Here is a 21,215-nt window from a genome sequence, read left to right as displayed (position 1 = left end):
TGTCCTAAAGATGTAACTATGAACAAAATGAGACATAGCATGATTATATATTAATAGCCTAATTTATAACAAAGGCCATATAAAAATATACCAAAATGATCATATAGAGGAACATGGCATTAACTTCACACAGAATACAGATGCCTTGAGGTGGTGATACAGAATCATACACAACATAGGTCTACAACTCCATTATATCTGTTAGTCAGAGACTCGATGCTTCCCATTAAGATTCACAAACAAAAACGGTGAACACTCGCTTCTGTTAAGTACTTGTACTGGAGTGTTCTAGTCAGGCAATAAGTCATGGGACAAAAGATATCCAGAATTGGGGGTGGGGTGGGGAGGCAAAGCTACTTTTACCCACATATGACACTGTCTCATATTTACAAAACCCCAAGGGAGTACCTTAAAAAACAATTCAAATCCACAAGTTTAACAAGGTTGCAGAATAAGAGATCAATATGCAAATCAACTGTTTCTGTATGCCAGGAGGGAAATCTGAAAATAAAATTTTAGAAAACATTCATAATAGCACCAAAAATAAAACATTTGAGTACTTTTCAAAAAACAAATGGAAAACTTACAAATCTATAAAACACTGTTAAAAGAAACTAAAAGATTCAAATGTAAACCAGATTACAAGTTTTAACACTGTTAGATGGTGTATTAGTTAAGGTTACTATTGCTTTGATTAAAACACCATGACCAAAAGCAACTTGGGAGGAAAGGGGTTGTTTTGCTTACATAACCTGAGTCCTAGTCTTCTGAGAGAAGCCAAGGCTGAAATTTAACAGGGCAGGAACCTGGAGGCAGGAGCTGATATAGAGGCCATGGAGGGGAGCTGCTTACTGGCTTGCTTCCCATGCCTTGCTCAGCCTGTTTTCTTATAGGACCCAAGACCACCAGCCTAGAAGAAATTTCATCCACAATGGGCTGGGCTCTCTCCCATTAATCACTAATTAAGAAAATGCCCTATACAAGCTTGCCTACAGCCTGACTTTATGGAGGCATATTCTCAATTGAGGTTACCTCCTATCAGATGACTCTAGCTTGTATCAAGTTGACATAAAACTAGCCAGTACAGATGACAGTAACTCTCAGCTTGAAACTTTTAAGTTCCCAAATGTTATTCACTGTAATAGCTATTGGAAACACAGGTGACTTCTTTGTAGCAACTGACGGACTAATTCTAAAATTCATACATAACTGCAAGGGACCCAAGCATACTCCACCCCCCCAAATTCCACTAAACAAACAAACAAACAAACAAACACCCCTGAAAAATAATAAAGAAAGGAAATCACACTTCCTGGCTTCAAAACTTGCCTGTCCTTGCATGGCCTCAGGTGAGAGAATAAAGAAAAGACAAAGGCAGGCAGGTATCTGTGAGTTTGAGGCCAGCCTGGTTTACAAAGTGAGTCCCAGGATAGCCAGGGCTGTTACACAGAGAAACCTTGTCTCGAAAAACAAAACAAAACAACAAAAACGAACAAGCAAACAAACAAAACACAAAAGGAAAAGATAAGACAGGCATGGGAAAAACACAGCAAGCTGGGATCAAGTAGCCTGGCTCTCCACTGGAGAAGCTGCAGCGCCCCAGCAGCTCAGTGGTTAGCTGATCTCAGCAGGAGCAGTCTCCGCAGGGGAGCAGTTTTCAGGTGATGAACATTTTGGGGGAGAAAGCTACGATGGGCATTTTCTGCACATACCATCAATGTTCTCATTCAGAACCCCAAGGAAGGTTCTGCTGTCTTTCAGGGTCTTATCAGAAAAAGGCTTTCCCACTTCAGTGGGGCTGAGGCATTGGAATCCTTGACATGGCCACACCATGTCAACAAAAACACATTTACTCAAGGTTTCCTTACCTTCACAAAAACTTATTTTTAAAAGCAATACTTATCAAAGTAGTGTTTGTCTGTCACAAAAAAACTTACTGTATCTAAAATATATAAAACACCATTATAACTCCATAATCAGAGAAGAAAACTAAATTTTTAAAAAATTTTTAAAAAGAGGGTAAGTATGGCCTGAGTCTAGTTACAGTCCCAGGAATCCAAGAACCCTCTGTGTTCAGGAACTACCTGTCCTGGTATGGTGGTTTGCATGAGAATGGCCCCCACAAACTCATATATCTGAATGTTTGGTACCCAGTGGTAGAACTGTTTAGGAAGGATTAGGAGGTGTGGCCTTATTGGAGGAGGTGTTTCACTTTGAGGTTTCAAAAGCCCATATTCCCAGTTAGCTCTCTCTGTTTCCTGTTTGTGGATCAGATGTAAACTCCCAGCTACTGTTCCAGTGCCATGCCTGCCTGCCTGCCTGCCGCCATGCTCTCCACCATGATGGCCATGAACTCACCCTCTGTAAGTGTAAACCTTAATAAATTCTTTTTTCTGTAAGATGACTTGGTCATGATCTTTTCAAGGTGAAGAAAAGCAACTAGGAAATATGAGTAAGTCCCTTCTTTCTTTTCCCTGCCCTTCCCCAACCTAGCACAAGCCAAGTTCCAGATTATTGCCCAGGACATTCCCTGTTGCTGTGACACCTTCGCTGGGGACGTCACTTCCTTTTTTATCTCCTTAACTTCCTTAACACTGTGCCTGTAGTCATCTCTACATCCAGAGACCTAGCTCCAGATCTGTGGCCTTCAAATCTTTTCTCTCAAGAGCCACCTGTGACTGGAGAGAGGCTCCTTTCTTCTCCCATCCTCCCCTCTGACTGTTGCCATCTCCGCACTCATAGGCCCAGCTCCAAACCTGTGGTTTGGGAGCCATCTTTCCCTGGACCAATTAAATAGTTAATTCAACAGCTTAACCTGGCCTAGCTCAGGCCAGGTATCTCCAGTACTGGCCCAATTTAAGGAAGGCCAGATTATCACATCAGACACACAACCAAAGAAAGAAGTCCACACTCCCAGGTCAAATCACAAAAACAAAAATATGAATGGCCAAGACAGAGTGCCTCTCATCAAACTTGTTAGTCCATTAACACCAAACAAAACAAAAGCCAAGAAAAAAACAAAACAAAACCCAGTAGCAACCCAATGACCACAATTAACAAACACATTTAAAAAATAACTAAATATTAATGGCCTTAATTTTCCATTCAAAAAACAACAGGCTGATTGAAGAAAATTTGTTGTCCACAAGAAACTCTGCTTTAAAGATAGGCATCACCTTAAAGTGAAAGGACATAAAGTATTCCAAGAAAATGAATCAAGAAACAATCAAGCATTGTCATCCTAATATCTGACAAAGTAAGATTTTAAACTAAAAGTAAGTAGGAAAAACAAAGGATATTGAATCCTAATCAAGGGATCAATTACTCAGTAAAAATCACAATGACAAATATATAGGCAACAAACTCTGGCATCTAATTTCATGAAAAGCATACTAATGGAATTAAAGACACAGACTAACACAAAGCCAATAATTTAAGTGATTTCAAAAGCACACTTTCTCCAGTAAATAGGTCGTTTAAACAATAAACAAGCAGAGGAACCTCAGAATTAAACATCTTACATCAAATTGACTCAACAGATATCTACAGAATGTTCTATCTAAATGCCAAAGAATAAGTATACATTCTACTCAGCAGCACATGGAAGCTCTGACATCTATGTGCTGGGACACAGAATAAACCTTAACAAACACAGAAATATTGTAGTAATTTCATATATTGTACCCAACCATTGTGGACTAAAAATTGACATCAAACAAAACTCCAGACAGTGTATAATGATGGAGATTAAGCAACTCATTATTGAATGATAAATGGGTCAAAGAAGGAATCAAGAGATTCAAAAGAAGTTCAAATTCAGCATAAATTAATGAAATAAAAACAAAGAAACCAAAGAATCAATTAATCCAAGATCTGGTTCTTAGAGAAGATAAACAAGATCAACAGACCTGCCCCAATTAAGCAAAGAAAGGAAGAGATGATCCAAATTAACAGAATTGGAAATTAACAGACACCTAAGATACATACATAATATCATATGGGAATATTCTAAAAACTTGTACTTCATTAAGTTGATAGATCTATTTTTAAAAACTGGATGAATTTTTGTTTTAACCAAATATCAAAGTTAAGCCAGGAAAGGACTATGGTGGATTGAAAGAAAATGGCCCCCAAAGGGAGTGGCACTATTAGGAGGTGTGGCCTTGTTGGAGGAAGTGTGTCACTATGGGGGCAAGCTTTGAGGTCTCATATATGCTCAAGCCATGCCCAGTGTCTCAGTTCACTTCCTGTTGCTTACGGATCAAAGATGTAGAACTCTCAACTCCATCTCCAGCACCACGTCTGCCTGCACACAGTCAGGTCCCACCATGATGACACTGGACTAAACCTCTGAACTATAAGCCACCCAATTAAATGTTTTCCTTTATAAGAGTTGCTGTGGTCATGACATCTCTTCATAGCAATAGAAACTCTAACAACCTAAACAGACCTATAATAAAGGATATTGAAACAGTAATAAAAACCTTCTGTCTAAAATATTCCAGGCCCTGATGGAGTCACAGAATATACCAGAATTTGAAAGAACTGTAACTAATCCTTTTTAAACTTTTAATTTATTTATTTTACATACCAACTAGTTTCCTCTCCCTCTTCTCCTCCCATCTCCAGTCTAACCCCCAACCCCACCCCATCCACTCCTCAGAGAGGGTAAAGCCTCCCATGGGAATCAACAAAGCTTGTCATATCAAGTTGAGGCAGGACCAACTTCCTCCCACTGCATCAAGGCTGAGCAAGGCATCCTACCATAAAGAGAAGGTTCCAAAAAGACAGCTCATGTGCCAGGGACAGATCATGGTCCCGCTGCTAGGGGCCTCACAAACAGACCAAGCTACATAATTGTCACCCACATACAGAGGACCTAGGTCAGTCCCACACTGGCTCCCTAGCTGTTGGTCTAGAATCTGAGCTCCCATGAGCTTAGATCAGCTGTCTCTGTGGGTTTCCCTGTCATGATCTTGACTCCGCCCCCTTGCTTATATAATTCCTCCTCCCTCTCTTCAGTTGGACTCCCAGAGCTCCTTCCAGTGCTTGGCTGTGGATCTCTGCATCTGCTCCCATCAGTTATTGGATGAAGGTTCTATGATGGCAATTAGGGTAGTCACCAATCTGATTACAGGAGAAGGCCAGTTCAGGCACCCTCTCTAACATTGTTGGGAGTCTTAGCTGGGGTCATCCTTGTGGATTCCTGGGAGTTTCCCTGGCACCAGGTTTCTCCATAACTCCATAATGGCCCCCTCTATCAAGAATCTCTTTCGTTGCCCTCCTTATCTGTCCCTCAACCATTCTGATCTCTCAAGTTTCCATCCCCAACCTTCCCACCCCCAACCCCTGTCCACCGTTTACCCAGGGGATCTCATCTATTTCCCCTCCCAGGGTGATTCATGTGTCCCTCCTTGTTACCTAGTTTCTCTAGGGCTGTGGATTGTAGCCTGGTTATCCTTTGCTTTACATCTACTATCCACTTATGAGTGAGTACACACCATGTTTGTCTTTCTGGAACTGGGTTACCTCACTCAGGATGATATTTTCTAGTTCATCCATTTGCCTGCAAATTTCATGATGTCATTGTTTCTTACCGCTGAGCGATACTCTATTGTGTAAATGTACCATATTCTCTTTACTTTTTTGTTTTGAGGTGTGTGTGTGTGTGTGTGTGTGTGTGTGTGTGTGTGTGTGTGTGCTTTAGACAGGGTTTCTCTGGGTAGCTTTGGAGCCTTTCCTGGAACTCACTCTGTAAACCAGGCTGGCCTCAAACTCACAGAAATCTGCCTGCCTCTGCCTTCTGAGTGCTGGGGTTAAAGGTGTGCGCCACCACCGTCTGGCTGGTATCACATTTTTCTTTATCCATTCTTTAGTTGAGGGGCATCTAGGTTGTTTCTAAGTTCTGGCTATTATGAATAATGCTGCTCTGAACACAGTTGAACAAGTGTCCTTGTGGTATGATCAGGCATCCTTTGGGTATATGCCCAAGAGTGGTATTGCTGGGTCTTGAGATAGATTTGACTGGCGATTTTCTGAGAAACCACTACACTGATCTCCAGAGTGGCTGCACAGGTCTGCACTCCCAAGTTTGCAGTGGAGGAGTGTTCCCTTGCTCCACATCCTCTCCAACATAAGCTGTCTTCAGTGTTTTTGATCTTAGCCATTCTGACAGGTGTAAGATGGTGTCTCAGAGTCATTTTGATGTGCATATCCCTGATGACTAAGGATGTTGAGCAATTCTTTAAATGTCTTTCAGCCATTTGGGATTCTTCTGTTGAGAATTCTCTGTTTAGATCAGTACCCTATTTTTTAATTGGATTATTTGGTATTTTGATGTCTAGTTTCTTGAGTTCTTCGTATAATTTGGAGATCAGTCCTCTGTCAGATGTGGGGTTGGTGAAGGTCTTTTCCCATTCTGCAGGCTGTTGTTTTGTCTTATTGACTGTGTCCTTTGCCTTACAGAAGCTTCTCGGTTTCAGAAGTTCCTATTTATTAAACGTTGATCTCAGTGTCTATGCTACTGGTTTTATATTCAGAATTTACCAGAATTGAAAGAACTGTAACTAATCCTTCTTAAACTCTTAAAAAGGAGAGAGAGAGAGAGAGAGAGAGAGAGAGAGAGAGAGAGAGAGAAGAGAGAAGAAAGAAGAAACCAGAAGGAACACTCCCAAACTTGTTTATGAGGCTAGTATTACTCTAATACCCAAACCAGATAAAGACACAACAAAAAAACAAAACCACATAGCAGTATTTCTGATGAAGATACAAAACCCTCAATAAATATTAGCATACTGAGTTACAAGCACATACCAAAAAAGATCAATGCAGAGTCAGGTCGACACACTTAATGTCAATATATGTAAGAACTCATAAAATTGAACTTAAAAGACAAAAATCACTGATCACTTCAATAGAACCAGAAAAGGCCTTTGACAAAATCCAACATGCCTTAATGATAAAAAGTCCTAGACAGAGGAGGACTGGAGGGAAAAATACCTCAACATAGTAAAAGCACTCCTTTTCAATATAGTGCTGTAAGCAACAGCCAGAGCAATAAGGCAAGAGAAGGAAATTAAAGTGTACAAATAAGAAAAAACGAAGTGAAATTAGTTCTATTTGCATACAGATGATATTATACCTAAGAGATGCCCAAAATTCCACCAGAAAACTTCTGGAAACAATTAACAATTCAGCAAAATGGCAGGGTACAAAATCAACTTATAACAATCAGTAGCTTTTCTATACCAACAGCAAACACACTAAAAAAAAGACCACAGACACACTCCCATTTACAATAGCATCAAAGCCAATAACATATCAAGAAATAAACCTAACCAGTGAGGTTAAAAGGACTCTACAATGAAACTTCAAATCTCTGAAGAAAGATTCTAGAGGATGGAAAGACATCCCATGCTCATGGAATGGTAGAATTTATGTTGTGAAATGAACATCCTATTAAGAATCATTTACAGATTCAATGCAATCTCAATTAAAATACCACAACAGTCTTCACAAACACAGGGAAAAAACAAAACTAAACCAAAATTTGCATGGAATCAGAAAAGACTCCATATAGCCAAAGTAATCCTGAGCAGAAAGAATGCTGGAGGGCTTGCTAGTTCATACTTTAAGACATAGTATAGAGCGACAGTGATTAAAAACAATATGGTACTGGCACAAAAACAGACATACAGACCAATGGAATAAAATAAAAAACCCAACTAAGTTCTCATAACTATAGCCATCTGATATTTGACAATAAGGCAAAAAATGTGATATGGAAAAAAGACAGCTTCTTCAACAAATGGTGCAGGAAAACGAATGTCCATATGCAAAGCATGAAAAAGGACTGTATCTCTCTCCTCACAAAAAATTAGATCCAAGACGTCCATTTGAAACCTGAACACCGAAAATCCAAAAGGAAAACATAGGCAGTACCCTACAAGATACAGGTGTAGTAAAGAACTTTCTGAACAGACTTCATCCGCCAGGGGTTAAGGCCAACAATCAACTGGGATCTCATAAAACTAAAAAGTATCTATACAGCTAAGGAAAAAGTGACTGAACAAGAAAACTCACAGAATGAGGGAAAGTCTTTATGTAAAATTAGTATTATTTCTTCATTAAATGTGTGGTAGAATTTGTGGTAAATATCTGAAGCTCCTTTTGTACAATGGTTTTAAATTTCAAACATCCAAGTTTGAAAACTAGATACAGAGCTACTGAAGTTATCTCTTATGTGAGGCTTCTTTCAAGAAATTAAGTTACACTTAAGTTGTCACAGTCATGGTCACAAAATTGTTTACAATTAAAAAGAAATGTTAAGCTCAGTGGTGGTGGGTGGTACTGCTTTAAACCCAGCACTTAGAAGCAGAGGCAGGGTGGATCTCCCAGCATGGTCTACAGAGTGAGTTTAGGACAGCAGGGCTACACAGAGAAACCATCTTGAAAAACCAAAAAAAAAAAAAAAAAAAAGATAAATGTTTACTTTATATGTGTGGGTATTTTGTCTACATATATGTCTGTGTACATGCATGCCTCATGCCCCGGGAAGCCAGAAGAGGGCATTGGATGCCTGGAACCAGAGTTACAGAATGTTGGAAGCTATGATCTATGTGTTGGACTCAAACCTGGATCCTCTAGAAGAGCAGACACTGCTCCTAACTGTTGAACCATCTCTCCAGCTCCAGGTCATACACTTCTTTTTATCCTTGCAACAATGTCTGTGGATTTGCTGTGGTGTCCTCTTTTTTTTAATCCTTGAGTAATTTTTCTGTAGTTGAGGTCTATCAACTTTACTAATATATTATCCTAAGTTGTGACATTTTTGTCTATCTTTTTATGCCATGTTTTTACTGCCCACTTCTTTCTGTACATCTTGTGTTATATTTGCTCACTTGGTATTGCTATTTTCTAACACAGGTATTTGCTTTAAGTTTTGCTTTGTAGCACATTTTAAGTTTTGTCATCATTTGCATTTCCTCACTCAGTTCAAAATATTTTGTTTGTGATTTCCCCCTTCACTCGTGGTTCTTTAACAGCCAACCTTATTTAGTCTATTGTCAACATGACACAAGCTAGAGTCATCTGGGAGGAAGGCATCTCACTGAGAAAATGCCTCCATAAGGCTGGCCTGGAGGCAAGCATGTGAGGTATTTCCTTGATGGATTCATGTGGTGGGGCAGCCCACTTGGGGAGGCGCTACCACTGGGCAAGTGGTACTGCAGTAAGAAGCAGGCTAAGCAAGCCAGGAGCAACAAGCCAGTAAGTAGCAGTCTTCCATGGCTTCTGCTTCAATTCTGCCTCCAAGTTGCCGTCCTAACTTCCTTCAGTGATGGACTGTTGTTTGAAGTGTAAGATGAGATAAACCCTTTCCTCCCCATTATTTTGGTCAGCGTTTTATCACAGCAATAGAAACCTAACTAAGAGATAGTATTTAATTCTAACAATTTGGGGATTTTCCTAAAGATGATTTTGACTCTGCTTTTCGGGTGTACTGCTTTTCTAGGTGTGGCCAGTACACCTAAGTCCTTCCTCTTTTGAAGCTATTATATGCACACGTACACATGTGCAGTATTTATGTTATACGGCAGTGCTTCATCTTAAAAGCATATTTTATGTTTATCCACAAACGATCCCTTTCTTTGTCATTCTGTCAGAAGAACTTTCTCTTGTATTTTTTTGTAGAATAAAGATTCATTTTCTTTGTCTGGAAAAAAGTATCTTATTTAGTATTTTGAAGGTTGTTTTTGCTGGAAAGGAACACAAAGTTGTTGGTGTTTCCTTTTTGTTATCAGAAAAAAAATCTCAATTCCTCATTAGGAATTTCAGAATTCCTGTTTTATTATTACCCATGTTTTCCTAATTGTCTTTCTTCTCTCATCTTTATAAATTTTACTTTGTATTTAAATTTCAAGATTTAGATGTTTTCTTTTTATTTCTCACTAGCTTTTGAATCTGTCAGTTTATATTACTCACTGAACGAAAATGAGGACATGACTGCTCCAAGGTATTGTCATTTATTGTAGATATGAGGGAAAGAACAGCCAGAGGCATGTAGAAGGGTCCATAATGAACCAGGTCATCAGACTGAACCAGGCCACGTTGGGTGTGGGGATGCACAGGAGAGGAAGAGAGGAGGACAGGAGAGGGACCAGGAGTCAAGAGGCAGGGAGCCAAAATGGCAAGTTACATGGGAAGAGACGCTGGAGAAAGAGCAGCTCAAAGGCCGGAGGGTGTTGGGTAGATGACAGGGCACGCCAGTCAGAAGGACTCTGCACTTACGAGGCTGGGGATGCTGGAGAACTGGGAGCAGCGTCCACTCTGATGTGTCAAACAGGCACCTCAGTCAGCCATCTGTCAATGTTCGAGACTAACACTCATCAACTTTCGATTAGCACACTTTTAAACCGTTTCTACTTTCTCTCCCTGTTCTTGTCTGGGATGGAAAATACACACACATATTAGAGCTTGTGGTGCATCTCACACACAAGAACATTCACTATTCTATATTTTGGTTGGACTCTCTATGAATTTCATCTGGAGTCTTTCAGTTGATCTATTTCCAGATTTACCGATTCTCTCCTTCTGTTATCTAGTTTTCTAATACTTAAACCCATCAAATGAGATCATTTCAAATACTCTACTTGAGTGTTAAAATGTCAATTGGATTTGATTCAGATTCTCTATTGTCAGTATTTTACATGTCTTCTCTTTTCTTTGTCTGTTAAGATGGCTAATGCCATGTTCAAGTTCTTACTGACAAATTCTACTGAAAGGAAATTCACAGTACCACTTCTGCTGTTTTCTGCTGAGTATCAGTCACATAATCCTGCCTTCAGCATGTCTAGCTCCTCTCTTCCATTTTTATTGTTGCAATGAGAGAAATGGATTGCTGTGACTTACTTAGAAGCAGAAATTCCCCTTCACTCTACAAATTCTTTAGGCTATATGAGTATTTACCACTGCTTTTATTAAAAATCTGCGTCAATGTTGAATATCATTGATCGATTATGTTTTTTTCCCATCTTTTGTGAACCTATGCTGTGTGTGTGTAAGAGAGAGACACTAGACGGGAGGGACATGAGAGCAGACAAGAGCAAGTACATATACCCACTATGCACAGAGCAGGTGAAGAGACCAATTTGGGTATCAGCCTTCCACCTTATTTGAAACAAAGTCTCTCTCTCTCTCTCTCTCTCTCTCTCTCTCTCTCTCTCTCTCTCTCTGATGCTGCTGCTGCTGCTTCTTAAAACACACACACACACACACACAACACACAACAGCTACTCCAGGCTTTAGGTGGGTTTGAAGGTTTGCATTCAGGTACTCACACTTGCACAGCACTTTACCGGAGTTATCTGCCCAGCCTTTACTTTTAATCAAAGGAGTACAGTTGCTCCTCATGTGTTCCAAAGTAAACCAACTATTTCAACTGCTAAGAATGGTGATCTGGTGATCCCTGAAAGTCCGTTATAGGTTGCACAACCAATCCATTTTTCACTCATAGAAGTTGTTGGGAATAAATACACACAATCACTCCACGTTAGAATAAATAGAGCACAGAACTTAAAAGACAAGGTTAGAATACTGTGGAGACCAGCTCCCACTTCCCCCTCCAGGGTATCTTAAGTAGGGAGAAGTAAGAATATTTAGATAGAAATATGGAGGGAGAGACAGATAGAAACACAGGATAGCCTCAGAGGGCCTGGGTCAAAACCCAGCAGCCCCTTCTGTATCTTCTAAAGGGCTATTTATAGAAATGCCAAGGGGTGGAGCAAAAGACCGCTCCCTAGCACAACCAAGTGCAGACCCTTCCAAACACCTGGTAACCGTGCACGTGGTCCATCATCCCTTATGCAGCCTGTTGTGTAAAGCAAGCTCGGATCTCACTAGGAAACTTTTGTGGGCTCCCACAGGATACCTGTCCTAACCCTTAACCCTTATCCCTCTCATTTACTCTAGTGCATTTTAAAGACCTTAGGAACTACAAGCATACTGTAAAATGTCTGACATGTTATTAAAATTTCTAACTCTACATAAAAGCCTTAAGTTAACATGAGAGCAGGTACAAAAGTGATTCAGAGACAATAAAAGTAACAATCAACAGTGTAAGATAAGGAAAGAGTAGAACAAGAGTACCAACAGGAGTTCAAGCAATCCATTTTCAGTATGGGCTTAAATAGCTCCTCTTACTTCCACAGGCCCTGAAGCTGTACCTCAACACAAGCTGGTAAGGTATAGGACAAGAAGTCAGAATATGAAAGTAAATACTATCCTTTATATTATGAAAATACAGCAATATTAAATATATACAATTATGAAAATATGTTTTTACTACACGAGCTCATCTTGAGTAACTATGATGAAGGAGCCACATTAACTCAGTATTCACCAATGGAAAAGGAAAAATTGTTTTCAGAAGCCTTAACACATAGATAAAAAACAAACAAAAAACCCACCTAGGTGAGATCAGCATTCGAATAGTACAATGAAAAACAAAAGGGAGAAGGTGGACCATGAAAGGAGCTGGAAGACCATCAGAATGGTTTTCTAAAAGCAAAAGCCCCTGGAACAGTCAACTCTAAGGTGTGAGCCAGCAGGGTGTGAAACAAGCAAGAAATATACTGAGCTTCCTTGGATGTTCAAATAAGTATTATTCAGAAATTTTAAGTGAAATAAAACAGAACTACAAATATGACTGTAAAAAAGTATGTGTGTATTAAGTGAGTTAATAAAGTTTGCTCCAGAGTTGATTAAGAAAACACATCTAAAATATGAGGGTTACAAAAGAAAAATCTAAAATTTCAAAAATAAAATTAAATAAAAGAACTAAAAAAAGTGATTAAAAATTCAAATTAACAGGTATAAGTTAAGTAAACAGGTATTAAGCTACAATGTTTTTTTTTTTTCTTTTTAAAAAAAAAAAAACAATACCTTGCTGGTTGAAAGTAAAGACAGAATCAAAATCCCTTTCCCAGGTTCCAGCTCAGCCTGTGCTGTTATGACTTGTCTAGCTATAAGGTACTGGTCAAAAGCTAAGAGTCATCCCGTTTTCTAAGAGCAGAATAGAAAAGGCAAGTAAACCTTACCTTTGCATACATTAACATTTCATCATGAGACATGCTATTGGCTAACTATGCAAAAAGGTGTATCAACTAAATTCCAAAATGGTGATCACTGAAAAGATTTCCATAAAAACCATTTTCACAGTCCTTCAGTAATCTTATGAATAAACTAGTATACCTTAGCAAGTGATTTCACAATAGGATTCTCCATAATCCCCTTGAGAAAAATTAGGTCTATTTCTTCTGCTCCTGTAGATGGGCAGCTCCGTTAGGTTTTCCAAAACTTGCTGCATTTCTGATGAGACAAAAGCCAAATAAGAATTAGTGAATACATAAATAAAAGAATACTCAAATTCCAGACCATTATAGAGGAAGAGTATAAAGCCATACAAATAAAAAGAAATAGCAAAACTCTTTTTGAAAAATCTTATTCAAAAAAATAAATTGTTAAACACTGAGTTTCACATTGATCCCATGAACTGGATCAATGTTTATATATGGTTTTGATTTTATAGGACTACACTTAATAACACATACTTAAAACTCATTAGCTTCCCCCCCACCAAAATTTGAAGATACTACCTAAGAGGAAATGAAAAATCTGAAGACTTATACAAAGCATAAAGATTAAATTAATAAAACACACACACAAAAAATTCCCGTACGCCCAAAATCAGATCACTGGTAAATTCCACCAAACATTTAAAAACAGAATTAAAACTAAAACTTGACAAACTTTTCAAATAATGTAAGAACACTCTGCTTTGTGGGGTGGGTGAGGAAGCTGAGAGAAGTTTTCACTACGTAGCTGTGGATGGCCTGGAACTCAAGAAATCCCCTGCCTCTGCCTCCAGAGTGCTGGGATTAAAGGCGGGCATCACCATGCCCGGCAAGAGCACTCTTGTTAGTTCATTCTCTGAAACTAGGTACTTTGGTTCTCCCAGACAAGTTCACTCTTAAGAAAATTACAGCTAATATCACTTAGAAATATAGATGTAAAGATAAAATACTAGCTAAGTAAACTAGAAATATATAGAAAGGATTGTACATAAATGTCAAATATAAATAAATTATCCAGAATGCACTATAAGAAAGTCAATCAATATAATAGAACAGAACCAAGGGCATTTGAAACAGATACACAAGAAAGTGTTTTGACAAAATCCAAAACATTCATGTGAAAAAACAAAACACTCCCAAATCCCTCTCCTCCTCCTAAAAAGCATTAACAAAACTTACAAACAAATTCCTTACCCAGTACATGCATATCTCACATCTATAAAAATATGAAGCTTACACCATCCTTAATGGCAAAGCACTCCATGTTTAGAAGGGACCAAGGCATGGCTTTCCCCTTTACTGTAAAACCAGCAGTGTTTCTAACCAGTCGACTAGATAAGAAAAAGAAACCCAGAGCATCCAGGAAAGGGTTAAATGTGACTATTTTCCTTTAAAATGATAAGTTCTTACATATGGAAATCCTAATACACAACAAACACATTTACAGAAGTAGTAAACTGAGGGAGGGACTCTTAGATGGCAAGTAAAGGCATGCCAGCAAACCTGATGAACCAGAGTTCAATTCCCGGTACATATGTGGTGGGAGAGAGAATCAATTCTTTCCAGTGTCTTCTGACCGCCACACATACACATGCAATCTCTTCTCTCTCTCTCTCTCTCTCTCTCTCTCTCTCTCTCTCTTCTCTCTCTCTCTCTCTCTGTCACACACACACACACACACCACACACACACACACACACACACACACCCCTAAAAATGAATATTTATGTAAAAACCTCACAAAACATTAAAGAATGAATAAAGTCCTCAATAAAATGGAAGGACATCCTGTGCTTAGGCCCCGAGGGACAATCAAAACCTGTCCAAAAGCTACAGCAATCACAACTGTGTGGCACTAGTACAAATACAGAAATAGTTAAACTCCAGAAGTAAATCCACAGATTATCGGCCAGCGTTACAAGACTTTCAATAAAAGAAAGCTCTTCCCCCTAACAACTGGACGAACTAGTCATATAAAACCGTTGCTGGGTCAATTAAACATATATAAAATGTTAACACAAACTCCTGTTCTTAATAGATATCACATTCCTAAATTTTACCATTTTAGCTCATTTTGATGTTTCTTTAAAAATAAACTAATACTGTAGCTATTTAATCACAATTATTTTTCATTTTAAACAAACACAAACATCAAGATGTAGTGGGTAGCCATTCCAGCTTTGATCTGGAAATTCAACCCCCATTGAGGCTTCAAGATTCTAATTCTCTCCATGCTTACTCTTGATTTCTCAGAATCCTTTCTTACATGTTATGTCCTCTTTAAATCCAAACTTTCCATTTTGATAACAAATAAGTTTTTCCAATAACAATCTCTGAAGTGTACCTTAATAAACTTATCTGGGGTCAGAGAACAGAAAAGCCACTAGTTAGGCAGTGATAGCACACGCCTTTAATCCTAGCATTCCAGAGACAGAAATCCCTCTGGATCTCTGTGAGTTCAAGGCCACAGAAGTCTCCAGAAGGAAGATGGGGCCCCAACAACAACAACTCTACCCAATCCAGAATGATACCATGCTAATCATCATCATACTACACTTCTTGCCAGAATTTCAGACAATCTTACCCATTACTCTAAGACTTGCTGCAGAACCTACAGTTAGTCTAACTGAGATTTAACTATCTGAGTTTTCTCACAGTACCCAACAGAGATAACATCACCCCTAAACAGCAGGAAGCAATTCTAAGAAAACGACGCCCCTTCTCCCTTAGGTTTCATAATTCTCAGGGTTATGGATGATGGCTACAGGGTTGGGGGTGGAAGAAAATTAGACTCAGTATTCTTGAAAAAAAAAAAGGTAAAAGAAGAAATGGAATGGATTATGGTAGATTATTGTATATACTAGTAAACGAATTTAGTAAAATAGCAGCCTTAGATAATTTGCACTGTTATGGATTCTTATATGTTGATACAAATGTAAACTATTTTTATATTCCTGTTTAAGAAAATTTGTATATTGATACAAATACAGAATTAAATTTGTTATAATGTACATATATTTCTACTCTTATTTGAAATATTTGTATATTGATACAAATGTAAATTTATATCTGTCATACTTTATGTATGTTCTACTTCTGTTTAGGATATTTGGTATATTGATATTTATTTAAGATTACTGTCATACTGCATATCGCACTATATAGTCCTACCTCTGTTATAAATATCTTGTGTACTATCACAATTTTGAAGTCATCGTTCTTCACCATACATTTGCTTATAGACTGTTTACCTTGTTTACATGAAGCCTCAGTTCTTAGGTTATTTAGGTAGATAAGACTTACAGATTTATAGTCACCTATGCTTGTCATCTCTATAGTTATGCTAGTTAGGTTATCCAAATTTACAGATACATAGGTCAGATGGACAGGTAATCTTCAAACACTTCATAGACCTAGAAATATGGCATTTAAATAACTTAGAATTCTGTTGATGTGAGACACAATTGCTCCTGGCTGCACCGGAGAGAATGTTGGGCTTCTAAGACATTTCCATTTGGAAGTTTGTCTTCTTGGCACAAAATGGCCTACTGGCAAAGAACTGCCCTTGCCTCGACTGCTGACAGTACGAATACAATGCTGTCCTTTCTGGACAAGCAGGACACAAGAAAAGTGACCACTGTACTCTGCCAAGACAGGGTAAGATGGTCTTTCAGAATTCCTGCTTCTGAAAATGGTCTGTTCAGATACTCTAGGCCTGTAGCCAATTTGAATGCACCAACAATGCTGAGAAACATTAGGTGACTGTCCAGGCTGCCAGCTGTCTCGGTCTACTCTTGCAAGATTCCTGAAAGTTACTTGCATCCATCTACCATTTCTCAGGTACCATTATATTCCTTCTCAGGTCTTTGATGAATTGAAGACTAGCAGTTATAGTTACAACTTTATATATATATATATATATAATATATATATATATATATATATATATATATATATATTATATATATTGTCATGCCTACAAGGCGGGGCCAAGGGAGGGGCCAAGAGACCCAAGATCTGGGTGGGCCAGCGCGTGCTCTCTGTTCTGGGACCCTAGACGGTGGAGGTTGACCAAGCAGAGCTCCAGAGAACACTGCTGGACTTCGATATACCTTCCCAGGCCCCACAACCTACCTTTCCCTTTTTTGTAAGTTACCCACTAAATAAATCTTCCTTTTAACTACATAGAGTGGCCATAATAATTTCACCAATATCAAAAGCCAGACTACACAAATAAGGGCTGATAATGAAATGCAGCTCTCTCTGTTCATGCTGCCTACCCAAGCTGTGGAATATTAGTTCAAGATGCATTACATTTGTTTATGCTGTGAAATATTTGTTTAATGATGCAAAGATGTGTTGCATTCTTTTATGTTGCATTTGTTTAACTCTGTGAAGCTGTGTTACTTTGCCTGTCTAAAACACTTGATTGGTCTTAATAAAGAGCTGAATGACCAATAGGCAGGAGAAAGAACAGGTGGAGCTGGAAGGCAGAGAGAATAAATAAGAGAAGAGTGAGAGGAGGAATGAAACAATGGAGAGGAGGATGCTGGGGCCAGCCACCCAGCAACACAGCAACACAGCCAGACTCAGAGTAAGAAGGAAATCAAGAGATATAGAATAAAGAAAGGTAAAAGGTAGATTGGATAATTTAAGAAAAGCTGGCTAGAAACAAGCCAAGCTAAAGGACAGGCATTCATAAGTAAGAATAAATCTCCATGTATTTATTTGGGAGCTGGGTGGTGGGCCCCCAAAGAGCAAAAATTAAAACACACACACACACACACACACACACACACACACACACACAAAACAAACAAACAAACAAAAAAAAAAAAAAAAAAAAAAAACAGCACTCCACCTACATGCCCATCTCCTAACACTTTCCCATTCCCTAGTAGGACCTATTCCAGATTTCTTAATCATTTCACCTAATCAGATCTGTAAACAGGTTTTTGTTTTGTTTGGGGAGACTTGCTACTCAAGCCTTCTTTCACTTGCTATTTCTATCTTCTTTTCTTTTCCTTTTTATTGAGACATAATCTCTACATGGACCAGGCTGTCCTGATATATAGACCAGGCTGGCCTCAAACTCACAGAGATCCACCTACCTCTAGGTAGAAAAATGATAGAGACTACACACCCTGGACTATTTTTAAGATCCTCATACATTGCTACTGCTTTTGATCATATGGAATAGTATTAGAACATTAATAAAGTACCAATCCTCCCCCCCCCCCATTTTGGAAGCTCAGATTTTATTTATTTATAGTTTTTTTATTTTGAGTTTATATTATAATTATATCTTGACAGTATAAAAGCTACCAATCATCCTTAACTAATTTTTACTTCCCTTGTGTTTTCTTTTTCCTCTCCCTTTTCCTCATTTCTCTTCTGAGTCAAGGTCTCACTATGTAGTCTTGACTGTCCTGAAACTCACTATGTAGACCAGGCCGGTCTTGTATTTTGTTTCTGTACCCTGAGTACAGAAATACAGACCTGTCCCACCAGCTTAGCTTTTCACTTGATGAGACTTTTTAAAATAAGATTTAAATATAATTTTTTAAAAAATTATGAGACATGGTTTCTCTGTGTAGCCCTGGCTGTCTTGAAACTCACGCTGCAGACCAGGCTGGCCTCAAACTCTGCCTCCTGAGTGCTGAAATTAAAGGCTTGTGCCAACATGGTCAGCTACTGGATGAATTTCTAATAAAAACCTAATACATATCTCTTTTCAGCTACATTATTCTAAAGACACATGCACAAAGAGGAAGCCTGAGGACATTTAACAAAGGGTAACAGCGGACTGGACCCAACAGACTACGTGAGGGATTCTGTTCTTTCTCTCCAATATTATAGGCAACAGAGTCTGAACTGTTTCTTACAGATGTGTCTTCTGCTATTTAATGGTTTTGAACAGAAACAAGGGTGGTTTTTTTGTTTGTTTTTTCACCAAAGTCCTTTTATGCCCAAACTTCCAATAAAGTACTTTCATGTTTTAAAACAAAACAAAGAAGCCCTAAGCAGAAGACAGGAATACTCCAAATATTAAAGTATGAAATAAATCAGATATAGTTAACAACAGGAGAACACTTGTGTATGCAAGTGTTTCCTGTATGAAATAAGCTCTGCCATGGGGAGCTTTGAGGAGTTGGGCCAGGCAATAGGTCAGGCGTCAGTGAAGCAAAGAGATGCCCTCAATTTATTCAGATTCCAGGAAGAAAGGAAAGTCTCAGAGTTCAGAAGAAGCTATTTGACCATTCCACTCCTCCATAATGCCTGGAGGAGAGACCTCTTAATCAGGTGTAGAAAATGAGACTTTTATCTGAGCGAGAGAAAAGCTAGTATTTACTGTAGTCCTCCAATCTCAAACATGAACAGATCAAGAACTAGCATTTAGGAAACCCACCTCCATGAACAAGGTGTCAAATTCAAACAAGCACAAGCACTAAGCTCCAAAGAGCCACTGAGGTGTAGTGGGGTGGCAGTGGGAGGAGAAAATGGAAAGACAGAGAGCCGGGGCAGGAAACAAAAGTGCAACAAGATAAAGCTGAGGGAAGGTCTTGAAAAGGGTAAAGGGCTGCAGATGGAGCTGGGAGTAGAGCGCCTGTCTAGCTGCATGTAGGGCCTGGGTTTGATTCCTACCAAAAGAGGGAGGGGCAAACAGCGAGGGAGGGCATAGTGAGGGAGACAGAAAATAGGAGGAAACAAACCCACTGTGGATCAAGTAAAACCTCTAAGGGACAGAGGGGGCTGAAAGGAGAGGGAAGGGTGAAGAACTGGGGGGGGGGGATAGTCAGGAGATGTTAAAAAGAAAACCAAAAAAAAATGAAAGATTGAACTTCACAAAGTGGAAAATCAGAAACGCAAAGGGTGAGTGACTAAAAGGGGAAATAGAAATCAGTCAGTTACATTACAATTAAAATATGCTAATAAATAGCTATTTCATTATGAATTTTCTGAGTGGCTATATATCAGATCAAAAGAGAAAAATCAATACTTTCCCTAAAGGTAAAATATGATGTTCAGATATAAGGAAATCATAAAGTTACACTATATATGTCATTTTCAAATATATTGAGGACAATTTCTATAGTAAGAATCACTAAAATAAAAAAGATGCCAATTCTTTTCAAATTATTCTTTAAGAAAAAAAAGAATGAAACATAATAGATATTCCAATAGGTTTTTTAAGTTAAAAAGTTTACTTGAAATGGAAGATATAGAAAACTCGCTGTACATTTTGAAAAACCTAACTACCTGGGGTTTCCTGAGCTGTCGGCCACCAAACACTAGGAAGTGTGCAGCACTGTCACAGCAACAGATAACTATTTAAACTAAGTACCTCAATGAAACTCAGTACACAACACAGCAGACTGATTACTCAACTTCATTACTGTGTCTATTCCCTTCAAGACTCCTCCTAGAATACCAGCAAAGCATCAGTAAGAGTTAAAAAAAAAAAAATGAAGAAAAAGAATGCTAGGGAGAAAACTGTCAGGCCAACATAAACATAAGCTCTAAAGTGGTAGAAGCTGAAACTCAGACAAAGGAACGAGCCAACCCTCCTCTCACATTATTTCTTTTGAATCTATCCATTCTTTCCTTAGCTATAATCGTATCTTGCCCAGACTATCACTGCAGCCAATCTGTAACTATTAGCTTTCTCTTGCTGTTACAAATACCTGAGACAAGCAACTTAAAAGAGAAAACAGTTATTTGGCTTACAGTTTTGAAGTTTTCATATAGAACCACTTTCCCCATGGCTTTGGGCCTTTAATAGCATACTACAGCAGAAGCCCAATACATCGCAGAGCTGTTTACCTCATAGCCAGGACAAGAAAGAAAGAGACCAAGGTACCAGAACTCCTTTTGAGGGCATGCCCTCAAAAATCTCCCATGAGGCCCTACTTCTTAAATGTTTTGCCACCTCCCAATAGTGCCATGGGTTGGGAACCTTTGGGTGGCATTACAGATCCAAACCATGGCAATGACCCAAAAGGAAGTAATTAAAAGGAAGATTTTAAGCCTTTTAATACATTGTTGGATTCAATCTACACCAACTCTATAGCTTTAACCACCCAA

At 38.7% G+C, this 21,215-nt stretch overlaps 2 protein-coding genes across 6 annotated transcripts in view; both read right to left on the bottom strand.

Annotated features, from left to right (window-relative positions):
- The window catches only part of Mpp6 (membrane palmitoylated protein 6), a 56,419-nt gene extending 43,056 nt beyond the window's left edge, over positions 1 to 13,363 (bottom strand). Inside the window, 2 exon segments of the mRNA XM_037203751.1 lie at positions 13,249 to 13,327; positions 13,329 to 13,363. Coding sequence (XP_037059646.1) covers positions 13,249 to 13,327; positions 13,329 to 13,363 — 114 coding nt within the window.
- LOC119086172 (MAGUK p55 subfamily member 6-like) overlaps positions 1 to 21,215 on the bottom strand; it is a 563,311-nt gene that overhangs the window by 478,781 nt on the left and 63,315 nt on the right. The gene's annotated exons all lie outside the window — the stretch shown is intronic.

This window comes from Peromyscus leucopus, chromosome 3 (assembly GCF_004664715.2).
Source record: "Peromyscus leucopus breed LL Stock chromosome 3, UCI_PerLeu_2.1, whole genome shotgun sequence".
NCBI classification, from domain to species: Eukaryota; Metazoa; Chordata; class Mammalia; order Rodentia; family Cricetidae; genus Peromyscus; species Peromyscus leucopus.
Note: the sequence above shows the minus strand (reverse complement) of the source record. Positions and strands in the feature narration are given on the sequence as shown.